Here is a 25,863-nt window from a genome sequence, read left to right as displayed (position 1 = left end):
CATGTCAGGTCCTCTGTGATGCGGACTCCCAGGTACTTAAAACTGCTCACCCTGTCCACAATAGCCCCATTTATCCACAGTGGCATGTGTGTCCCCTGCTGTATTCTCCTAAAATCCACAATCAGCTCCTTGGTCTTACCAATGTTCAGGAGTAGGCTGTTATCCCGGCACCATCGTGCCAGGACATCAACCTCCTCCCGGTAGGCCTTCTCGTCGTTGTCAGAGATCAGACCCACCACCACATGTCGTCCGCAAACTTCACTATGAAGTTGTAGCTGAACCTGGCCACACAGTCATATGAACTTTGGAAATTACTCAACAACCAACTAGGCTGCAGCAAAAAACTAAAAACCAGATTTACAAACGAACATAAAGACAGAAAACACTCATCATAGACAAGCTGGATGTGGCCAAATACATTTTCTTTACAAACATAGCCACAACACTGGTTAATAAACTACCCTCCCACTCTGGGAATTTTGGGGTAGAACACATCCTAGCCTACTACAAAAACCTAGGGGTCCGCAAAGACGACTTCAAACTTGAAATGGTACAAACGACAGTTGAGGTACTCAACCTAACAAGGCCACTGGCCATGACAATATCCCCTCCAAATTCCTCAGAGACTCAGCAGCCGCCATCACCCCAGTCATCACACACATAATAAATATCTCCATAAAACAGGGACACGTCCCCAAAGACTTCAAAATTGCGAGAGTTACCCCCCTGCACAAAAAAGGCAGCAAATTAGACACAGGCTACTACCACCCTGTTTCTATTCTTACCTCCATCTCGAAAGTCATGGAAAAAATTGTGTACGAACCGGTCGAAAAGTACCTTGCGGAAAAAAATAGAATCCACGAATTCCAATCTGGCTTCAGAACATCCCACTCCACTGACGCATGCCTTCTCTATTTGAACGACCACATCAAACAAGAGGTGGACACGGGCAAATACTGCGGCATGGTCATGCTGGACCTCCAAAAGGCTTTCGACACTGTCAATCACTCCATTCTGATTGACAAGCTAAAAGCAATTGGTTTTGATAGTTTATCAGTGAGCTGGATGCAATCCTACCTGGAGGGGAGAGAACAGAGGGTGGAGGTAAATGGTACACTACCCCCCCCCCCCCCCCCCCCCTCCCAGTGAGCTGTGGTGTTCCACAAGGAAGCATACTAGGACCGTTACTGTTCCTAATTTATGCAAATTACATGTCATCAGCTTGTGACTGAAACTTGTTCCTGTTCGCAGACGACTCAGCCCTGCTGGTCTCTGACAAGAACAAGTTGCAGGTTGAAAAGATAACAAACTATCATTACACCTGGGTAAAACACAGTCCATTCTCTTTGGATCAAATAACAAACTCTGCAAGACCAACGGCTTGTTACAGTGGGTGACAATATTGTCACAAGGAAAGATGAAATTACATACCTGGGTTCCATCCTAGAGGCAAATCTTTCCTGTGACAAAATGGCAACCAATGTAATAAAAAAAGTCAACCAACAAACAAGATTCTTGTACCGGATCTCCTCTCTGGTAAACAAGAATACCCTGAAGACTCTAACAGGAGAGGGCGGCTAGGTGGTGCAGTGGGCAAGGTGCTCACCACCAATGCAGGAGACGCTGGGTTCGAGCCCAGCTCTCCGCATTGCTATCAGCTTGGCTGGTCGTTCATACTAATACAATTGGCAGTATTAGGGGGTGGGAAGCTGATGGGTGTGGATCGGCCGTTGTGGACAGCGACTCCTACAGGTCGGTTGGTGCACCTGCGCAGCAGAATCAGGAAGCGACAGGGGTGGCGTGCCCTCCCACACAGACCCCCGACGCTGAGAGATCGCACTGTGCAGGTGAAAAGATGCGACGGCTGCTTCCTCGAGTACCGGAGGGGACACGTGATGTAAGGCTTCGTCCACATTGCAGCCGGCTTGTGGGAGGCATGGCCTAACAGCGTTCGAGACAGGGGAGGGTAGAATTGGACGATACGAAATTGGGATGGGAGAAAAATAGAAAATGGGAGAAAAAGTAGATAAAAAAAAAAATACTCTAACAGGAGCACTCATTCAAGGGTACTACGACTATGCTTGCACCTCATGGTACCAAAGCACCTCAAAGGCACTAAAAACAAGATTACAAACATCACAAAACAAACGGGTCAGACTACTGCTTGACCTTACTCCTAAAACCCACCTCACCCCTGCCCCACAACACCAGAGGGAGTTCCACAAATCATGTTCAACCCAGATTCGGCTCAAAACGAGGGACTAAACACGTTTCACAATTATGCCACATCAATGTGGAATGCCCTACCCACAGCCGTAAAAGAATGTGAATCCCTACCCACCTTCAAAACCGCTCTCAAAGAGACCTACGGGAGGCTGCAATTCTAAACTGGCCCCTGTAAATATCCAACCCCCCCCCGAACCCCCTCCAATGTACAGTTTCTTCCCCCTGAAATGTATATACTCTCTTTTAGAAACTCTTGTCTCTTAAACAGTACTGTATATTTGTATATCTTGTATGTCATAAATGTCTGGATGTAACAGTACTGTTTATCTGTATGTCGTGTGTCATAAATGTTACGATGAATTGAAAATGGGGGACCCTGATGTAAACAAGACGAAAGTCTTTCTCTGGTCTGCATCCCCTTAACAATTGTGTGTATTGAGACGTACTGTATTGTACCCATTCTGCAATCTGTTAATAACGTTTTCAATCAATCAATCAATCAATGTGTACAGTGAATACAGCAGGGGGCTGAGAACACAGCCCTGGGGTGACCCGATGCTCAGGGTGATTGAGTTGGAGGTATGTCCACCCACCCTGACCGCCTGGGGCCTGTCGGTCAGAAAGTCCAGGATCCAGGCCCTCCGGGTGGGGTTCAAACCCAGATCGATCAACTTGTCAGCCAGTCTGGTGGGGACTATGGTATCGAAAGCTGATCTATAGTCAATGAACAGCAATCTCACATAGCCCCCCTTCTGACTGTCGAGGTGAGAAAGGGTGAACCTAGTAAATCTTGACCTGGCAGGACGCTTGTGTACACACACACACGCACACACACACACACACACACACACACACACACACACACTCACACTCACACTCACACTCACACTCACACTCACACTCACACTCACACTCACACACACACACACATGAGAGCTGTTAGTCTTTACCTGAAATTCAAGATTATTTCAAATAAGGCTGGGCGTTATAATAATGAATACAATTAAACTAACTTTTTTGTATCCACTTTTTTTCCTTTTTCTGTTTTTTTTCTCCCATCCCAATTTAGTCGTGCCAATTCCCCCCTCCCCTGTATTAATCATGTGCCCCCCACTGGTTGGTCGTAGGGAGGGTTGAAGAATCTATCGCATGTCCCCTCCGATACATGCAGAGTCAGCCAGCCACTTCTTTTCACCTGCCAGCGCTCTCGTTGGCGAGGTGTAACGTGTGGGAGGCTCACACTACCCTCGACATCTCCTGTCCTTGCTGTGCAGGCGCCCTGACCGACTTGTAGGAGTCGCTGTTTACAACGACCAGATTACCACCCATCGACATCCCTCCCACTGACTCTGCCAATTGAGTCAGTATGACGGCCGGCCCAAGCCGGAGGCAACGCTGACAGCCGGATTCGATACCGGTGTCTCACACGTTGGTGACGAGCGCTTAGACCGCTGCGCCACCCAGCCGCCCTACAATTAAACTAACTTGATAATGTTTTGAAAAAAAAACTGGCTCAAAATCTGTGAGATTGTTGTGATCGTGGATTGCAGAAAATTATATTTCATTATCTAAATAATTCTGATCCAGATGAAACATTTAGTAAGTCCAGCCCTGGTGACTGGTCGGTAGATGGAAGTGTAATCAATACCTGTCCACTTGATGTCACTCTTCCATCATATTTGAGGAGTAAGTAAATACAGTAGGCCTATAGTAGCAGAACAGTAGGCCCAGTGGTGCATCTCTCCTATGTTCATGTGTGTAAAGGATGGTTTGATGAGAGGTGGAGGTATAGCGAAGAGCATCTGTAGGGCTGGTGATATCACTGACTCCTCCAGAACTCACTCATGGTCAGCCTAGTGGCGGCTCACAGGAAATGCACTTTGCCTCTATAGCGGTGGGAATCAGCAGGAGACATTATCACCATACTACTAGTCACAATATTGTGATATACTGTGATTTATTACCTTTTCTTCAAATGATCAAATACCAAATGATGTCCCCAACAGAAAACTTTGTTAGCATCTGCAATGAAATATATATATACATAATTTGTTCAATCTAGTAAGATACCGTTTTCAGTCAGTTCACCTCATTCCAATCATTTTTATTGCAGTAAAATGGGATTGTCAGATACTTGGCAATATCTCTATCGATATAATATCGGCTTGCAAAATATCGCAATATATCTTTGTATAGATTTTTTCCCCCTACAAATCTATGACACTGTCCTTGTTTCTCCAGTTTCAGATATATTCAACCTCCTGCCTTCCTTGGCATTAGCGTGTGTTTCAGAGTGAGTGCTGACTGGTGCGATGTTTGGATTGGGGAGGACTGGACATGCTCTGTCAGTCAAATTAAACAAACGTCTCCTTCTAGGCAACTAAGATAAATCCATAGATGCCCTAAAACCTTTTCCGTGCTTGGTTGGCACAAGAACAATTAGATACTCATAGTAGGTAATGCATTCCCTGAAGTAGCGCAACTCAGCCAAAATGTTCCATCTCTTGTGAATCACTGTGGGAAGTTCAGCTCAGCAAACTGGCTTTCAACTGCAGCGATCAAAAGGACAGTTTTCACAATGAAGTGCAAAATTAATTCCACAGTTTCGCTTGGAGGTACAGATATCGACAACACCCAAGAACCGTGGGAGAAAGTTGATGGGGAAACATAATATTAACCCCTTAACACTTTGACATAACATGGTGTTATCAGCCCGACCCCTGAATGCCCATCACGAGAATTCTTATGATTTTTTTTTAATTAGCGATCTGAATTCATATTTCATCAACCGAGTCTACCGTTGGGAAACCAGCTCCACCAGGAGCTCAGATGTGAAAAAGCGCCCCCCCTATCGTCTCCCAGATGGTAATGCACCCTTTTGGAATGGACTCAATGAAAATGGATGAGAAAAAAAAACTCCGGAATCCACATTTTGCTTCTCAGGCATGTAACCGGAGATGATCCCACGCCTCATCACAGCGTGTAATATGTGTTTTACAGTATACGCGTTGGATCAATAAAATGATCGATTTTTGGAATGGCGATCAGGAATTGGAATAATCCATTTGGATACCATCTGATCTCAGGTAAGGAATCTATTTGACCAGTCTTAGGATAATCAGACCTGTTTTACGGAGATATAAGCTTTTCCCGTATATGTGATATGGCTGTTTGACTGTGCGAGCGATCAGGAACTAAGAGAATCGATTTTCAGCTTGCGGCACCAGCGTGCATACGTACACATATACTATCGATAGTCTAGCGTTTATTTGAAAACTATATTCAGTACAGGATTTTTTTTTTTTGAAAACGAGGGCTTTTCAAAATGCTATAAAACGGAAATGAACCGATAAAAAAACAATCCGCTTCGACAATGTTGACTGGAAAATGAGTCATTGATAAGCGACGGGCAGATTAGACACATAGCCATAATTTTAAACATAGATTAGGCGATATTAATGCTAACATTGAAGTGGATGGTGGGCATTCAAGCACTAAATGTGCGCCCCCTGCTGGGCACTGAAAGTGTTAAGCCCGAGATTTATTTCATGTCATAAATAGATCATTACAGTCTGTATTAAGTAATGTTGTGTTTCTTTTTCAAATGTAGCCAAGAGTAAATACTAGGGCTGCAACGATTAGTCGACATAATCGACGACGTCGATCATAAAAACTCGTCGACGCAGAATGTTTGCGTTGATTACCGGTAGTCATAATTTTTTTTTTTTTTTTTTTTTTTTTTAATATATAATACATTTTTTGCACTACCTATCTTTGTGAAAGTGGCTTCTCAGTTCTGGTCCAGCTGAAGACAAAGCAGAGGAACAGATTGGACATTGAGCATGACCTCAGAGTTACTTTGAGACTCTTGTCGGGAGCAAACAACATCCCCAGTTATCCCATTAGTTCCCTGGGATGTTAAGCTAAGAAGTCTGCTATATATATTTTTTAAGGCAGAGGGACTGGACAACAGGTTGACATTCACAGGTGTGCAGACTTGAGCATGCGAGGTAAAACATGCATTGGAGAAGGAAGCAGAGATTGAGGGTGTGACAAAAAGAATTGTTAGATTAGTCGACTAATCGAAAAAATTAACGACAGATTAGTCGATTACCAAAATAATCGTAAATATATATTGTAAATATATATATAGTTTCTTTACCTTTCTATGAACGTCTAGGAAAGAAAACGTGTCACAATCCGCTCCAAAATGGCGGACCTATGGACACAATTTACTCGAGCATAGTAACGGACACAATATCTGACACTGGGAATACATTCCCTGAGGTCCATAGATGTCCCTAGATAGAACATGCAAATGGACCTTGTAGAAGTGGAGCAATCTTCCATTTACTTGAGTGTGTACTTTTAGGTGAATTTTTGGAAAATATGGCTGGGGCTTAACTAGGGCTGTCCCCGACTAAGGATTTGGATAGTCGACTTTGATTGGCCGAAATTAGCCGATAGTCGACTATTAGTCGACTATGAAAAAAAAAAGTATATATATATTTTTTTATCATTCCATTTGGGCTGTGGGATGCTTAATGTCTGAAGGAGTCGACGGAAGGATTCTTGTCCTCTGCAAAAGCATGCAATTGGTCCACTGATGGATACATCTTGATATTTGTCTAGTCTAGTGTGTTCATTAGATGGGTGAAATCCTCTTTCAGTGCCTCTGTGCCTGTTTTCTTAGGCAGTTAGCCTCTGGTATGCGTGCTATTAGCATTAGCCACGCTTCCAGGCCTTTTTTCTTTTGGAAAGAATGATAAAAAAATATGTAAATAAAAAAAAAACGAATTACTATAATAAAAAAAAATATTGCATTCGACTAAGAGGTTGGCAGTCGACTACAGCTCCTTTCGATCGATTAGTCGACTATTCGACTAATAGGGGTCAGCCCTAGGCTTAACATATTGGGCGCCAGACCCGAGATTTCTCAGGTTATCTCGCCAGCGGTTAAGTGCCAAAACCCGAGATTTCTCTGGTTTTCATTGTTTTTTCTTTTATTCTAGTGCAATACCGGCCGCATACCGGCCGCATCATGCTAGGTGGCAGTATTGCCCACACTTTGAAACCTTATTTCACACTGTGTGTCACATCTAATTTCATCCGGGCGGAGAATTTAGACCAAGCCAAGTAAATGGCTTCATCCGATCACTTCGAAACGCGTTCAGCACACTTGAGGCATATCTTGTGCCACTTCATGTCAGGGACCCGATCGACATCAATACTGGAAATCGCGATCAGACAATTGGAATAGAATAAACATAATACCTATTATATACCTTTGATTTGGAAATAGTAGCGTGTCCAGGTGAGCAACGCGAACGCTTTTAGCAAAATTCACATATCGCTCCATAACAGTTACCAGGTATTAGCCAGGATCACTCTGAAACTATACAATATTCACCACAGTATAACACGCGAACGTATACATGATTTTTTTTTCTTTTTCACATGTTGAACGAGGGATAGTTAATGTCAAATGAGCCATAGTATTGTCTCCATAGCTATAATATAGAATATAGATATAGCCCTGCAAACACCGCAACGCACAGTGAAAATTCCTATCCTTTACAGCGGTGGCACAATGAGTACAAGGATGGCTAAAACGGCTGGCGCTGAAAGTGTTAAGAGCGAAGTGTTTAAGCAGGGCTCTACAGTGCAAGCATTTCACTCGCATTTGCCCCTAAAAATAGATTTGTGCGAACCGGAAAAATCATTTAGGAGCAGTGTGTGAGTAATAGTTTTGCGTAGTGGGCGTGTCAACACGCAATTGTCATTTCATATTGGACACAGAGCAGCGCGGACCTTCAATGTTAGAAGCTATGACATCTAGCTATTCAGCCCTGCGTTCGACAGATCTAACAACTCATTTCGCAAGTCACGCTGTTTCTATGTGCAAAGAAAACTCTGCGAGCAACGGGTCCAATGGTCTAACATGCTTTGCATCCTCGCCATTCCTGTATAGTATACATTACCCACGTCGCGCTAAAAACCTTAACTAATGTTGTTAGCTGCTAACTCTAACTAAGCTAACCTGTTAACGCTAACTACTGTAAGCTATTCCTGGGAACGCTCAGAGGCATCCAATAGTGAGGGATGGGGGGTCTCTCTCTCTCTCTCTCTCTCTCTCTCTCTCTCTCTCTATTTCTCTCTCTCTCTCTCTTGTATAAGAATTATATAAAGAATTTTAATTTAATTTTAATAATATATTCCATTACCTTTCCTATCTGTATCGAAGTCAAAATGTTGGTATCTTGACAACACTACAACATACAAAAGCAGCTTGACAACCTTTGCGTCTAGTAGGCATGTAATAAATAGTTTGTTAATAAACTCTGTTACTTGAACATTTTGCACTGTGCTCTTAAATTTCTTTGTGTGCTCCTTGGGAAAAAAGTTAGCGTAGAGCCCTGGTTTAAGCTTAACTTACTTTGTCACCATTCCGTGCAATGCTGCGCACTTTGGGCTAATGCTCAGTACAATTCAATGTCTCGCTATTAGCTGTCATTTTAACATCAGTGTTTTGTAGCCGGGGACCGGCTAGCTTAACGCCAAAAGCGGATGTTGTCGGTCTGTTTACACTGTACAGTGTGCACTGTGGGTCACGTTAGATCAGGATGTTGTCTGTCTGTTTACACTGCAGTGTGCACTGTGGGTCACGTTAGATCAGGATGTTGTCTGTCTGTTTACACTGCAGTGTGCACTGTGGGTCACGTTAGATCAGGATGTTGTCTGTCTGTTTACACTGCAGTGTGCACTGTGGGTCACGTTAGATCAGGATGTTGTCTGTCTGTTTACACTGCAGTGTGCACTGTGGGTCACGTTCGATCAGGATGTTGTCTGTCTGTTTACACTGCAGTGTGCACTGTGGGTCACGTTAGATCAGGATGTTGTCTGTCTGTTTACACTGCAGTGTGCACTGTGGGTCACGTTAGATCAGGATGTTGTCTGTCTGTTTACACTGCAGTGTGCACTGTGGGTCACGTTAGATCAGGATGTTGTCTGTCTGTTTACACTGCAGTGTGCACTGTGGGTCACGTTAGATCAGGATGTTGTCTGTCTGTTTACACTGCAGTGTGCACTGTGGGTCACGTTAGATCAGGATGTTGTCTGTCTGTTTACACTGCAGTGTGCACTGTGGGTCACGTTAGATCAGGATGTTGTCTGTCTGTTTACACTGCAGTGTGCACTGTGGGTCACGTTAGATCAGGATGTTGTCTGTGTACACTGTGCACTGTGACAGGCAGCTAATAGCTAGACATTGAATTGTACTGAGCATTAGCCCAAAGTGCGCAGCATTGCACGGAATGGTGACAAAGTAAGTTAAGCTTAAACCAGGGCTCTACGCTAACCTTTTTCCCAAGGAGCACACAAAGTTAGATCAGGATGTTGTCTGTTTACACTGTGCACTGTGGGTCAGGTTAGATCAGGATGTTGTCTGTCTGTTTACACTTTGCACTGTGGGTCAGGTTAGATCAGGAGGGGTGAATGGGATCATTAGCAGCAGGGCTCCTGTTGCATCTATCAGCTGAGTTGAAATAATCATTAAATGTAATTGCCTAATGGCCTCCCTGAACTCCCTGTGCCACAATGACAGCCCCCCCCCCCCCCCCATACTATAAACTCTGACTAATTTGCCTAGACTGCTTTCACTGTCTACAACTGCCCTATACTGTAATCACAATAATCATAACTACCTACCTCTACTATAGTCTACCCACATACTGTAAATGTATAATAGCATGTACAATAGTGCTGTACTGTTTATACCGTATATATATATACAAAAGAAGCCACCCAACTCCTCGTCCAATCAACAGTCATCTCCCGCCTCGACTACTGCAACGCACTGCTAGCTGGCCTCCCGGCCACTGCCACCAAGCCTCTTCAACTCATTCAAAACGCAGCGGCCCGCCTGATATCAAACCTACCGAAGTCGGCCCATGTCACCCCACTTCTTAGGGACCTGCACTGGCTCCCCATTGCTGCACGAATCCGCTTCAAGGCCCTCGACCTAGCATACCGTGCAGCAAAGGGAACCGCTCCCGCCTACCTCCGGTCAATGGTCTCTAACTACACACCCTCAAGACCCCTACGCTCTGCATCTTCTGGCCGCCTCAGACCTACTCCTATCCAAGCTCCCGGAGGGTCATCAAAGAGAAGCCGCCTATTCTCAGTCCTTGCCCCACAATGGTGGAATGAACTACCCATCCCAGTTAGGACAGCCGAATCCCGTCCAATCTTTCGCCGTCGACTAAAGACTCACTTCTTCAACCACTATCTGAAATGATTAAAAAAAATAAAAAATAAAAAAAATCTAACCCTGACTAACCTTACTGTCATGCACTTGTCCTAATAAACTAACCTACACTGTAACACGCAACACTTGATGAACATTGTTACTCAGCTGATAGAGTTGTACCCTTCTTGCTGTCTTGTCGTACAGAACTTGTAAGTCGCTTTGGATAAAAGCGTCAGCTGAGCTAAATGACTAAATGTAAATATATTTATATTTTCCACATATATATCTGTCTGAATATACCTGCATATAATCCTTCTATATACATACTTATACACCTGCATGAATGAATTAATGAATGAAAACTTTTATTTAAAATGGACACCACAGCTACATTGGACCAGTCACAGTGGACAGACAAGATGTGTTGTTTGCATGCATATAACCCATATAACTCTGTATGATAGCATGTACAATAATGCTGTATATACCGTATATATATATTTATTCATCTGTCTGTACATACCTAAACATAATCCTTTTACATATCTGTAGATACTATATCTATTCTGTACATATCCCTTACCTACTCTTACTAGTTACGCTGCTGGCCAGTATGACTACTACCATATTGTCTTTATACATGTACATATTAATATTACAACTCTGTACATACATCTGATTAGCACTACACTCAGACAGTAGTACTAATTTATCTATTTTATACAGCACCTGTACATTGTATATCACTTTTGCACTTTACTGTTACATTTGCACTTTGGTTGGATGCCCAACCTCTGTACAGTATAGACCACTGCACTTCCGTGTTACATAGAGCTCATGGGAGAGCGCGGGGGGGATAAAATGAATGAATGTGGATTAGAGCCTTGACGTAACCTACTCCGCATGCGCATATTGCCCAGGGAGTCTCTCTGGATTACCAATCTGCATGCAGAGTTTGGGGAGTAGGTGCGGAAAAGTGACTATAGCTAAGCCGAGCAAATGGCGATCGAAAGAGAAAAAGCGGAGAGCTGGATGAGGAGAGACGTCAGAATGGAGAAACATGTCAGGAGAGCCAAGATGAAGATGCCCCGCCCCCACATACACACACCAAAGAGGCCCCGCCCCCGCACACATCAAAGTCAGATTAGAAGAAAAACGAGTAAAGCAAGCAAAACACATTTTGCCATCTATTATATGTCTGGTATAGAGTTCATATAGCATAACTGTAAAACTGATTAGCCTAAACTATCATACAATGAAATTTGATATGGAAATAGTCGACCAAAAACCATAGACTACTCACTTTCAGATTGTTTTCCATTTACACACTTTAATCTCTGAATTCCTTCCCCATGTGAGTGTATTCAGGGAATTGGGATGGTGTGATCAGATTACAGTGGTATGTGGGGTTGAAATATGCTCTGTGTGTGTGCGTGCGTGCGTGTGTGCAATGCATGAGTGAGTGAGTGTGCATGCACATGCTTGATCTGAGACTCTGCCAAGGAGGACTGGTAAAATATTTTTTTTAAAACACCAAGAATGTTTTTAACAACAGATGCACAAATGTCCATTTTTATTACACGTGCACCACCTCCTTGATATCTATTCTGGTTAGATCGCTGTCAGCAGATCATACTTGTTACCCACAGCAGGTATGTTACCTAGTGACCCTGCTTCATACTGACAGGTAGTGACCCTGCTTCATACTGACAGGTATGTTACCTAGTGACCCTGCTTCATACTGACAGGTAGTGACCCTGCTTCATACTGACAGGTAGTGACCCTGCTTCATACTGACAGGTAGTGACCCTGCTTCATACTGACAGGTATGTTACCTAGTGACCCTGCTTCATACTGACAGGTAGTGACCCTGCTTCATACTGACAGGTATGTTACCTAGTGACCCTGCTTCATACTGACAGGTATGTTACCTAGTGACCCTGCTTCATACTGACAGCAGGTATGTTACCTAGTGACCCTGCTTCATACTGACAGCAGGTATGTTACCTAGTGACCCTGCTTCATACTGATAGCAGGTAGGTTACCTAGTGACCCTGCTTCATACTGACAGCAGGTATGTTACCTAGTGACCCTGCTTCATACTGACAGCAGGTATGTTACCTAGTGACCCTGCTTCATACTGACAGGTATGTTACCTAGTGACCCTGCTTCATACTGACAGCAGGTATGTTACCTAGTGACCCTGCTTCATACTGACAGCAGGTATGTTACCTAGTGACCCTGCTTCATACTGACAGCAGGTATGTTACCTAGTGACCCTGCTTCATACTGACAGAAGGTATGTTACCTAGTGACCCTGCTTCATACTGACAGCAGGTATGTTACCTAGTGACCCTGCTTCATACTGACAGCAGGTATGTTACCTAGTGACCCTGCTTCATACTGACAGCAGGTATGTTACCTAGTGACCCTGCTTCATACTGACAGCAGGTATGTTACCTAGTGACCCTGCTTCATACTGACAGCAGGTATGTTACCTAGTGACCCTGCTTCATACTGACAGCAGGTATGTTACCTAGTGACCCTGCTTCATACTGACAGCAGGTAGGTTACCTAGTGACCCTGCTTCATACTGACAGCAGGTAGAGTATTTAAACAATCTTCCTTGCCTATATCACTACCTACTATGCTAATATGTCTTTACTACTATACACTCAAGACTGTAGAACTCAAGTTTCAATACTGTTTGATGAACATTGTTACTCAAGTACTCGGTTGTACCCCTCCTGCTGACCGGTTGTACAGAACTTGTAAGTCGCTTTGGATAAAGTATTTGGCTGAACGTGCTCTTCATTCTGACTAGCTCCTCATAGAGGGGGTTGAAGGGGTTCTCCAGAATGGCTTCTATCTTTTTCCTCATCCTCCTCTCAGCCACCACCTCTAGATTTGCCATCTCACCACCCACTACGGAGCTAGCCTTCTTCACCAGCTTGTTCAGCTTGTTGGAGTCCCTCGAGCTGATGTTGCCCCCCTCCCCCAGCACACCACAGCAAAAAAGAGGACGCTGGCTACAACCGACTGGTAGAAAGATAGCAGCAGTCGGTTGCACACGTCGAACAACCTTAACCTTCCTTCATTTTTTTTCTTTTTTTTCTTTTCTTCAGTTTCTTTGCCTTTTTCCCCTTCTTTTTGATGATGATGGACTTGCTCCTCGATTGCGTCGCCGCCACCTGGGGAACTGAGACGGACCAACCTGGCGGGAAGAGTTGGGACCGGGACAGTTGTCTGGAGTGCAGAATTGGCTCAGATGACTTTCAAGTCAAGAGTTTTATTTGTCACGGCATACAAGTATACAATGAAATGCGGGTGGTCTTGCCCGCAACGATGTGCAATACAGTAGTAACAACATATAATAGAATCCAATAAAACAACATTGTGCAATAAACAAGTAACATAGTAGGGCATATCGGTATTTGTACATAAGTTATTTACAGAGCATGGAGGACATGCTAGGTCCTTTGGTAGTGCAATACACTGTTACTGTTACTATACTATTTTTAAGTGACCTTTCCTTAGTGGCCATAAGTGTGGGCGTGTGCAGCATGAGTGTGTGCTTGCTCATGTTAAAGTGGCTGCTAGTGTGTGAGCGTGTACAGTGTGTGTGTTGTGCGTGTGCTCATGTGTGCTTGTGTGTGGAGAGTTTAGTGTTCAAGGCTCTGATGGCCTGGGGGAAGAAGCTGAGCCGAAGTCTCTCTGTCCTAGTAGCTGGGGTTCCTCAGCAGCTGGAACAGGCTGTTGTTGGGGTGGTGAGGGTCTTTCATTATTCTGCAGGCTCTGGATTTGCACCTCTTGTTGTATAGAACCTGCAGGGGTGGTAGTGCAATACCTGTGGTACGCTCGGCTGAGCGCACCACTCTCTGTAGGGCCTTCTTGTCCTGTGCCGTGCTGTTTCCATACCAGGCAGTGATGTTTCCCGTCAAGATGCTCTCTACAGCTCCCTAGTAGAAGGACTGGAGTATCTTCCCAGATACTCTGAACTTCCTTAACTGTCTCAGGTGGTAGAGGCGCTGCTTCGCCTTTTTTACGACTGAGTCTATGTGTGTTGTCCATGTCAGATCCTCTGAGATGTGGACCCCCAGGTACTTAAAGCTGCTCACCCTGTCCACGGTAGCCCCGTTTATCCTCAGTGGTGTGTGTGTCTCCTGCTGTCCTCTCCTATAATCCACGATCAGCTCCTTGGTTTTACCAATGTTTACCAACTTTGCGCCCGCTGCTCGGGAATGTAAAAAGCTCTCGAGCCTGTTTTCATATGATCGCTATAGAAGTTATGTAATTTATCTAGCCTTCACCCACCACCAGTGTGGCAGAAGACTGAGAGCGAGCGTTGACAGGTTAGATGTTTGGATTGTGTATTGCCTGCATTTGACTGCATGCAGGCGGATAAGATAGATCTTCATTAATCTCCATGGGAAAATTCTGGAAGACCGGTCTTCCATGAAAGAGGGAACACACACACACACACACTTTATGGAGTACTACAATGACAGACGGACAGAAAATCTCCCTGATTATCACCACTGATATGGTGATGGTACTGTATGTGGAGTGGACACTGGTGACGTTACAATGCTTGTCCACTGGGTGTCACTCTTAACATTTGTTGCTAAAGGCTAAACGTGTGTCTAGAAGAGCATAATTGTATAGTGCATTGGTCTTTGTGTGAATGAGAGAAGGTACTATACTGTATGGATTTGATTTCTACATGTTGCATTATGTGTCTGAGCTAGAGAGATGGGGGGAGGGAGTCTCACCAGCCTCCTGTCACCATGTTAATCTCTTAATGTCTTCATGTTTAATTGTTTGTCTAAGAGTCATTCTGCACTCTTTCACTTGAATTTCTATGTCAGGTGAGAATGTAGTAACTTATGGGACCCAAATGTCAAAGTTATATTTGTCACATACTCATTATATAATGGCAGTGGCATAATACAAATGATAATAAACTCAATAAAACTCAAAACTGGTATCGGATTGAAAGTCATCAACCCCAGAACCGCTATCAAGTGTTTCCCAACAACACAAATCTGACAAAACAAATTAAGTCTTCTCTAACTCTTCATCGGAACAATGATAATGAACCATGTCTACAACACCTAGAGAATGAAGAACGGTTGATCGAGTACTAAGTCATATCAATGACACAGATATTCCTGGTGGCTCAATGAACATACCATGTAAATGCAACGTCCTGGGTTCTAATCCGGCCAGAGACCTGTGTTGTCATTTTCTCTCTCTCACCCTCTCTTTCTCTCTCTTTCTCTCTCTTTCTCTCTCTTTCACTCTTTCTCTCTCTCTCTCTCTCTCTCTCTCTCTCTCTCTCTCTCACTCTTTCACTCTTTCACTCTTTCTCTCTCTCTCTCTCTCTCTCTCTCTCTCTCTCTCTCTCTCTCTCTCTCTCTCTCTCTCTCTCTCTCTCTCTCTCTCTCTCTCTCTCTCTCTGTGTCATGTTTTCTGTCACTCTTCTCTGTGTTATAGTCAAGAGTCAAGTCAAGAGTTTTATTTCTCACGGCATACAAGCATACAGTGAAATGCGGGGGGGGGTATGAGATATAAAGCAGTTATTTATATATAATATATATACATAATATTATACTATATATACTGATATATAAAATGTAAGCTACAGCTGACGCCTCCAGTATTGATCTCTACTGGAGTTGCAAAGGCTAAAAAACTAAAACAAAAGAGAAATAGTTGCAATGTATCCTGATGCGTCTGATGCCACTTTCGCGTGTGTGTGTGCGTGCGCGCAAAAAAGAAACCTGCTAGTGCTTGCATGTAAAGTTCACATCTGTTTTTGATAATTATATGTGTGTGGAGGTGCAAACAATTATTTCTAACTAGCAGAACTACTGTACAAAATACTACTTTACCATCTACTGTACTAAATCTTTGTTAAAGCAAAAAACCCACTCTGAACCAGACTTCTTATATATACGGTACTTTTGCTATTACAAATTCTCCAATTACAACTGTAATTTACTTCCGAGGTAAAATATTGAGGAGCTGATTTTGTGGACAGTTTGGCAGTATATCTGGCAATAACACTGTGTACATTCCTATACTGTGTTTATATATAATTATGTGTGTATTGTATGTACATGCCTGTGTATGTATCTGTATTTATACTGTACTTTACTGCTACTTGCATTCTGGGTAAATGTCAACTGCATTTCCTTGTACTTGTACAATGACAATACATTTAATCTAATATCCAGGTTCATACTTTCTGGGCAGAATTGTCACATTTTCTAACTCAGAACTGGTAGCACTAGAATATGTGAAGTTAATATTTTGGTGTATATGTAATATGTAGGTAAACAAACATTCTGACTCCACCTAGGCCAAACTAAGTTCAGTCTCCAGCCAGTAACAGAAATGGGCTTCATTGATTGATTGATTGATTGATTGATTGACAATTTTATTAACAGATTGCAGAATGGGTACAATACAGTACAGCTCAATACACACAATTTTATTAAGGGGATGCAGACCAGAGAAAGACTTTCGTCTTGTTTACATCAGGGTCCCCCTGATGTCCCCCAGGGCCCCCCATTTTCAATTCATCATACATTCATCATACGTCAAAAATTTTCCTTGTTTGTTTCTTTTTATTTCTAGCCTTCCGAGATATTAATTGAGTCGTCCCAAGATCATTGGAATAAGAAGTCGATTTGGTGTTCTTAGGACTGGTTTTCCTTTTTTTTTTAAGTCTAAAAGAGCCCAGCGGAATGTAGCACTAACATGTGAGCTCTCTGAGCCTGTGCGCTGCCTCTGCAGAGGATTAGCTGCCAGTTTGCCCATATTGACTTTCCGACATCTCTCCTCCTCTTTACTGTCCACTGTCAACTCTTCTGCTGAAGTTTATATTGATGATCATCAGCTGCCAAGAAGAGCAGATTCTACTCCGCTTTTGGCAGGCCTCTGTGATGGCTCGTGTTGTTTGACAGCAAGGTTGCGTGGATGAATTACAAAGAGAGATTATGCTAGGGTGCTCACGTTCTGCCGTAATGGAATCGCAAAGGGAGCTTCGCCCACTGCTCTTCAGAACACAGTTTTGGCCCCAAAATCTCAGCTACTCTCCTTAAATAGGAGCTGACAACAAGGTTTTTGCATCCAGGTGTTTCCCAAAGCCTTGATTACAACTGTGTGAAATCGTATTATTCTTTCCGTTTGGGACTTTTGAGTTTTTAACCAAAAGGCGACGGGTGCGCCGTCTTAAGTGTTTGGCATGGTGTTAAGCGTGGTGGAGGCGTCCGAGTCGAGGCCTCTGCGTTCTCACACTGTGCTTACATAAAGGCTATCTTTGAAAAACATGTTTTTCATCATTTAAGCACGGTTTAGAATCGTTAATATACGCAAACCGCTTGACTAAAAAGGTAACATTTAACTAGTGAGTTTTCTGCTGGGTCAAATGATTACATGATGTTCTGGTAACAAAATCATATTTTTTAATTTTGCAACTAAAAACAAACTTTTATATTTTTTTGTAATGTTGCAGACCATCTCACAGAAGTGGAATATGTAATTTAAATAAATATTGACTATACGTGTATATTATTCAAATTTGTTTTTCTTTTCTCGATGACATCAGAAAAACGTTTGACCTCCCTAGTTATGATTGATTGAGTGACTGGGTGTGTGTGTGCGTAGCCTACGCATATGTGCATTTATGAGCTTATGGGTGTGTCAAGAGTGTTTGTGTGATGTTTTCTTTCAAGGTCATGTTGACAGTCCCCACACAGACGGAGCCATAAGGAAAGCGCCAACCGTGTTGACCCAGTTTGCATGTAGAGTGTTTTTGCGCGTGTGTGTGTTTGCGTGCGTGCGCATGCACGCAATCGCGCGTTGGGCGTTGTCTCTGGCCAAGTAGGAGTGTTTGCTCAGGGAGTGGATGGTGCCACTTTGTGTGCGTGTGTGTGCGTGTGTGTGTGGCACGCACATGTGTATCAGGCCTCAGAGGTGAGTGTTCAGCAGGATTGAAGTGCTGTTCTGTTTGCACTGTGGAGCAGTCGGTTTGTTCGACCAACACATCCTTTTCCTCAGAAAGATCCGTCTCTGTGTGGTTATCTGTGTGTGTATCTGTGTGTGTGTTTGTATAGTGACTCTGCTGGTTTCAACATGTCTTGAAAGGGTCCAACAGACGGCAGTCTCCGCTGACACACAGACACAAAGACCATGTTGTTGTCTCTTTTGTCTGTGTGTGTGTGTGTGTGTGTGTGTGTGTGTGTGTGTGTGTGTGTGTGTGTGTGTGTAATGTGTATCTGCGTGAATCCAGGAGAAGCTTATCTTACATATTCTTACAGATGTGATCAGATTACCATATCTGCACACCAAGTGTGTGGCGGTTGCGTGCAAACTAGATAACTAGATGTACGTATGTGTGTGTGCTTTTTAAAGGTCAACCTGTATCTTGACCTTCCTATGAGCTGAGGGACGAGATCTCTGGGCTGTTATGTCATATCTGTCCTTTAGACAAAGCTGGTTATTTCAATGGGATCCACCCTGTAGTTTGTGGTGGAGTCATTGTGTTGTGTTGCGTTGTGTTCAGTCACTGACAACTTTGTCAAATGTGAGTTCATCCCCTTTTCTTTATTTAACACTTTGTATGGAGGACCCTGATGTAAACAAGACGAAAGTCTTTCTCTGGTCTGCATCCTCTTAGCTCGGGATGCACCGAATGGGAAATTCTTGGCCGAAACCGATACCGAAAATAGAAAACAGTTGGCCGAAAGCCGAAAGGCCGAAAATGATTCATAGAATAGATTTTTTTTTACCAATGTTGTGGAACATTATGATTATGGAAAAATATATGATTATGGCAAAACTTAACTTAAATAATAAATAATCACTATTATGGGTCCATAAAACATTTATTCAGCACTTCTGAATGCATACAGTACATTAATTCCATCTTTTCTCTGGCTCCCGCAGCGGACATCTGTGCTCTACTGAGCGCACCTTTCTAGTCCCCAGATGAACGTGCTCTCTTGACTTTGGCACAGTAGACACGGGACAGACAGACAGCGTCAATGTGAGAAACACAATCCCCCCCCCCCCCTCTCGCTCTGAATAATATGCATATTAGATCACTCAGTGATTAACCGCGACGGGCATATAGTAAATAAGGATATAAAAGCATGTTAAAGACGCATTTATTGGACGCGTTGCGCGCAGAGTTTACATAGAAACAGCGCGACTCCCGACAGCGCGACATCATCACAACAACACGCGTTAGGTTACAGGTTGTTTCTGTTTCGGTGATATATTTTCGGTGAAAAAACTCTTTCGGACGAAAGCCGAAAGGCAATTTTTTGCCATTTTCGGCCGAAAACTTTCGGTGGCCGAAATTTCGGTGCATCCATTTACATTTACATTTAGTCATTTAGCTGACGCTTTTATCCAAAGCGACTTACAAGTTCTGTACGACAAGCCATCAGGAAGAGCACAACTCTATCAGCTGAGTAACAATGTTCATCAAAGTGTTGAGTGCTACAGTGTAGGTTAGTTTATTAGGACAAGTGCATGACAGTATGGTTAGTTAGGGTTAGATTTTTTTTTTTTTTTTTTTTTTTTTTTAATTCAGATAATGGTTGAAGAAGTGAGTCTTTAGTCGACGGCGAAAGATTGGACGTGTTTCGGCTGTCCTAACTGGGGTGGGTAGTTCATTCCACCATTGTGGGGCAAGGACTGAGAATAGGCGACTTCTCTTTGATGACCCTCCCGGAGCTTGGATAGGAGTAGGTCTGAGGCGGCCAGAAGATGCAGAGCGTAGGGGTCTTGAGGGTGTGTAGTTAGAGACCATTGACCGGAGGTAGGCGGGAGCAGTTCCCTTTGCCGCACGGTATGCTAGGTCAAGGGCCTTGAAGCGGATTCGTGCAGCAATGGGGAGCCAGCATCCCTACTCTTAGCAGTTGTTTGTATTAAGCCGTACTGTATTGTACCCATTCTGCAATCTGTTAATAAAAGTTTCAATCAAAGTATGAGAGTGGATGATGTGTAGGAGGACCTGCTGACAGTTGTTACCCTCCTTGTCAGAATGTTTTTTTTTTTTTTTTATGTGTATCTTATGTTGCATTGGGGCTGTTCTTGTATAGTTGTCAAGTCTACCTTATAAACTTGTCAAATTGATCACCTGACCAACATAATTGATAGTCAGCGCGAGTGATGCTTACAACACTAGTAACCAGTTAGTCAGCAGTCAGAATGAGGGTTTATTGGGTTTATTGGAAATGTCTACAATTCACAAACCAGTAGTAAACTCTTTTAATTGTCCTTGTAATTGACCAGTTTTATAAGAATAGAAGATTGTATCAGCTGACCTCTGTCTCACCTCTTGCTCTCTCTCAGACCGGGGGGATCTGTCTCTGGAGCCAGGGTGTGTGTGCGGGGCCCAGGCAGGAGGCGGAGACTCCCTGGAGGTGGTGCCAGAGGAGAGGAAGAGGAGGAGCAGAGCGGAGCTGAGGGAGCTGTGGAGGAAGGCTATCCTGCAGCAGATCCTGCTCCTGAGGATGGAGACGGAAAACCAAAAACTACAAGGTACACACCTACATAGTGACGCGCACACACACACACACACACACACAGTGGTACACACACACACACACACACATACATTCACACACACACACACACACATTCACACACACACACACACACACACACACACACACACACACACACACACACACACACACACACACCATATTAGGCAGCATGCACTCACCATACACAATCATGCACAATACTTACACGCATTATGCCCATAAACATTATGCACACATTCTCAGGCCCTGTTCAGACCTGTATTTTGCATTTCACTTCACACCTGGCATCGGAATGCGTCTGCACATGAGTCTTATCTGACCACTTGTGGTTGGATTTTGTTTCCCAGATCAATATGCAAATAAGCGTGTAGGCCTACACCTACGCCTACAGTACATCAACATCACTAAAACGGTGTGTGAATTACCTAATGTAATGGTAACGTTGTGTTTGCGGGCGCGGCTGGGTAGTGTAGAGGTCGAAGCACTACCACCACAGAGACCCAGGGCTCAAATCCTGGTGACTGCAGTATCTTTGGCTTGGTCAGTCGTCCCTATGAACACAATTGGCAGTGTTCGGGTGTCCTGATCGTTGCCATAGAGACACCTAATGGTTGGTCATGGTGCCTGTTCAGCAGGGAGGGGATCTGGGGGGAGATAGCGTGAACCTCTGTGCACGTTACGCTCTCTCATGAAACTCCTCGCTGTCAGGTGAAAAGAAGGGGCTAGTGACTCCACATGTATCCCCAGACCGACAGTAGGGCAACATGTGGTAGTCTACAGTACACCCTCCCCAGACCGACAGTAGGGCAACATGTGGTAGTCTACAGTACACCCTCCCCAGACCGACAGTAGGGCAACATGTGGTAGACTACAGTACACCCTCCCCAGACCGACAGTAGGGCAACATGTGGTAGACTACAGTACACCCTCCCCAGACCGACAGTAGGGCAGCATGTGGTAGTCTACACCCTCCCCAGACTGACAGTAGGGCAGCATGTGGTAGTCTAAACCCTCCCCAGACTGACAGTAGGGCAGCATGTGGTAGTCTACACCCTCCACAGACCAACAGTAGGGCAGCATGTGGTAGTCTAAACCCTCCCCAGACCAACAGTAGGGCAGCATGTGGTAGTCTACACCCTCCCCAGACCAACAGTAGGGCAGCATGTGGTAGTCTAAACCCTCCCCAGACTGACAGTAGGGCAGTGCAACAACCAGAAATTGGTATAACTACTAATTTGGAGAAAGAAAAAGATGTAAAAAGGCAGTCGTTTATTTGTTTATTTGTTTATTTTATGGATCCCCATTAGTCTACACCCATGGGTGAAATACTATTTTTCCTGGGGTCCGAACACATAACTTACAACATTAAATTATTACAGTACATTACATTACAGTAATAAAAAAACATTAAAAACATAAACACTTTAGCCTAAATACATTCTCAATATCTTTAAAATCTCACAAAAAACACAAAGGCTCTAGCCACAAATACAATAATAACTAACTAAACTAACAATACTAACTAAATAAATCAGTAACTCAACTGTATTTCATTATTCATAACAGCATTTTCAGCTTTTTCTTAAAAGTAAATTAGTTGCTGATCATCATTATCTTCACAGGTATACAATTCCAGTTATCTTAAGTGCATTTGTTCTTGGTAGAGTAAAATGAAGACCCATGGCGTGTCTGGTGACATAGACGTCTTCATTCCATACTGAACGCTGTATGGATCATTAACACAAGCTCCCTTTACCACCGTCATCACTACTAATAACATGTTAAATTTTTCAGTGCATACACGTGTAGATTAAAGCTGCAGTAGGCAATTTAGGACAAATTTGCAAGAGTGAGTTTACCTGCCCAGCAGAAATAGAGTGAGTTTACCTGCCCAGCAGAAATAGAGTGAGTTTACCTGCCCAGCAGAAATAGAGTGAGTTTACCTGCCCAGCAGAAATAGATTGGCAGGTGGTTTTGCACAATGTGTGTACTTTTTGACAAGGAACACAATCGTGGTCTAAATTTCCCAAGTAAGTTTCACCAAAAATGACAGCTCCCTGCATCAATAACCAATCCGATGTTTTGTCAGCAAGCTCTTGGTATAACCTGTTTATCCCATAATACTCTCAACAAGAATCTGAGTACATCGGGAACACTTCTATAAACCCGGGTTGGGGCTAAATTCGGCCCTGGTGGCTGAAGAAGCCTTTGCACGCCTTACTACAGCTTCCACTTCCTTCCAGCTTGGTGGCCTAATATCACCATAGAATTGTATCTCTTCCAACAGTGATATATCAGGAGGAAGACCCATTTCTCTATTCTTTCCTGTTATTTTTTCAAATATTCCTCTACCTCTTGCTATTTAAGCTACGTAGCTAATGCTAACGCCAATACTTATAACCATCACCAAAAAAAACGTGGTTTCCATTTTAACACTTTCAGTGCCACCAGGGGGCGCACAACTTAGTATTTGAATGCCACCATCGGTGCCAATGTTAACGTTAATATCGCCTAATCTATGTTTTAAATTATGGCTATGTGTCTAATCTGCCCGTCGCTTATCAAAGAATCATTTTCCAGTCAGTGCTGTCAAGGCAGATTGGTTTTTTATCGCTTCATTTCCATTTGAGAGCATTTTGAAAAGCACCCGTTTTGAGGTAAAAAAAACAGCCCATTCTGTGATAATCGCCTTTTACTGGAATATTCCAGAACGTTGATATTTGTCGGCCTATTTATGAATCGTTTTCAAATAAACGCTAGATGATCAATAGTATTAGTGCACGCACGCACTGATAATAGCCGTTTTCATTTCCTCATGGATTTTACAGTGAAACCGCTGGAGCACAGAGGATCCAGAATGAACTCTGATAACCCCGGCTGCATCAGTGGACTGGAAAATGTGGACTGGCATATTTTTTCCCCCCATCCATTTTCATTGAGTCTATTCCAAAATCCCTGATGTCATCTGGGAGACGATAGGGGGCGCTTTTTTCACATCTGATCGCCGGCGGCCCTTGGGTAGGCTAGGGTAGGCTCGCGTGATGCAATATAGTTTCAGATCGCTAAAAAAAAAAAAAATCCGAGAAATCTCGTGAGTGGCTTTCAACGTAACTATCGTAAACCCGAGATTAGCCGTGAGTGGCAGTCAAAGTGTTAACGCTCATGTCATTGTGATAACCACAACGACCGTGTAGTTTCTAAATTTTAATGGATGAAATTGTCTGGCCAATGGCAACATTCATTAGTCATCATCAATAAAAATTATATAATTCTGAGCCAAAATATGACTATATAATATAATCCATGCCAATTCTGTCTGTAATCGGAACGATAAATAACCAAGAGAGGGAGAACCAACATCCTTTCATCAACACCACTAGTTCTGACATCAGTCTGAACAGCAGCGTTCTGGGCGTGTTGACTGGTATCGTGACCTGGCCTCTCTGGAAGTGAAATTACATTCTCTGAAGATAGACATCTGGCTACCTGCCCTCATCTGTTTTGACAGAATGCAGACACACAGCCAAATGATAGTGCTCAGGGACATAACTTGGTTTTGTTTCTAGGTTTGAATATATAGGGCTTATATACCGGTATGTTTATTTTTTGGGTGTGTATTTGAGTGTTGCACCCACGTACCTGACCCAATTGGCACCTTTAGAGACACACACACACACACACACACACACACACACACACACACACACACACACACACACACACACACACACACACACACACACACACACACACACACACACACACAGAGACCCGTCATCAGACTCTCCACCTCATCCATTTCCACACCCGTACCTGTGTGCTTTCAAAAAGCGTAAATCCCTGCCTATAGAGCTGGGTGTGGAAGGAGAGAATGTCGGTCAATAATGATGTAATAAAATCAAGTCTGAACGGCGACCCTGCTCTTTTCACTGTGTGTGTGCGGTCCGTGCATATGTGTCACACACAGTCTGGCTGTCCCTCCTCCTGTTCCGTCTCCAGTGTTTGCTTGGGCGTCTCTTAATAGTTTTATTGTTTAATTCTTCCCGCAGGGTGCGGTCCGCGTCTCCACCCATTATATGTCAGGGTGGAGCTGAGCTGGCCTCCCTGTCCAAGCAGCCTGTCTGTCTGTCTGCCCCATTTATGAGCCAACTGGGAGCACAGGTGTGTGCGTGTGCGTGTGTGTGTGTGTGTGTGTGGGGGGGGGGGGGCGGGGGGCGTCCCGAGGACAGACTGAGAGCTGGCTGGACTGCAGGAAATGAAAGGTTCCAAGTGGAGCAGACACTCCATGTGACGGACTGATAAGAGGCAGAGCAGATGACCTCTGGCCCCAGGGAGCTTGGTCTCACACAGCTGCTATTTAAAGACGCACCAGTATTCATACCGGTGTCGGATACAGGGCCCTTTGACTATATCCATCTATGTCACTTCAGTTGTGTTTGGAGGACCCAGTAAAGAGGGCGGGCGTGAGATAGGTCAATACCAGCCAGGGAAATTCCTCAATGGTGAAAATCCAATACCAACAGATGAGTGTAACAGTCTCGTCAGAAATCTTATCTGCATTTGGTACGTTAGATCTCCCTGACGGAGAAGTATTGGATTAGATGCAGTCAGTGATTAGTGTGGTTTATTACCTGGCCCTGCTAAGCCTGCATCATGTGAGCAGTGTGTGAGCGACGTGTCAGCAACGCCTCTGTTCCTGTTCATACTGGCTCCCTTCAAACCGTGCATTATAAACGCACACAATTGTACTGTGAAGCAAGGTATTGGCAACTACAGACCTATAGACTGTGTGTAAAAACAACCCTAGCTTTTTTTGTGCAC

The 25,863-nt window shown here is 43.8% G+C and overlaps 1 protein-coding gene across 2 annotated transcripts in view; it reads left to right on the top strand.

Annotated features, from left to right (window-relative positions):
- tbc1d1 (TBC1 (tre-2/USP6, BUB2, cdc16) domain family, member 1) overlaps positions 1-25,863 on the top strand; it is a 182,643-nt gene that overhangs the window by 107,675 nt on the left and 49,105 nt on the right. For both annotated transcript variants that reach the window (XM_084318722.1, XM_084318723.1), the window contains exon 12: positions 20,846-21,034. In XM_084318722.1, the coding sequence (XP_084174848.1) occupies positions 20,846-21,034 (189 nt within the window). The remainder of the gene's footprint in view (positions 1-20,845; positions 21,035-25,863) is intronic.

This window comes from Notolepis coatsorum (genome assembly GCF_963971535.1).
Source record: "Notolepis coatsorum genome assembly, chromosome: 7".
Taxonomy (NCBI): domain Eukaryota; kingdom Metazoa; phylum Chordata; class Actinopteri; order Aulopiformes; family Paralepididae; genus Notolepis; species Notolepis coatsorum.
The sequence above is the reverse complement of the archived record's forward strand: the minus strand, read 5'-3'. Positions and strand labels throughout refer to the sequence as shown.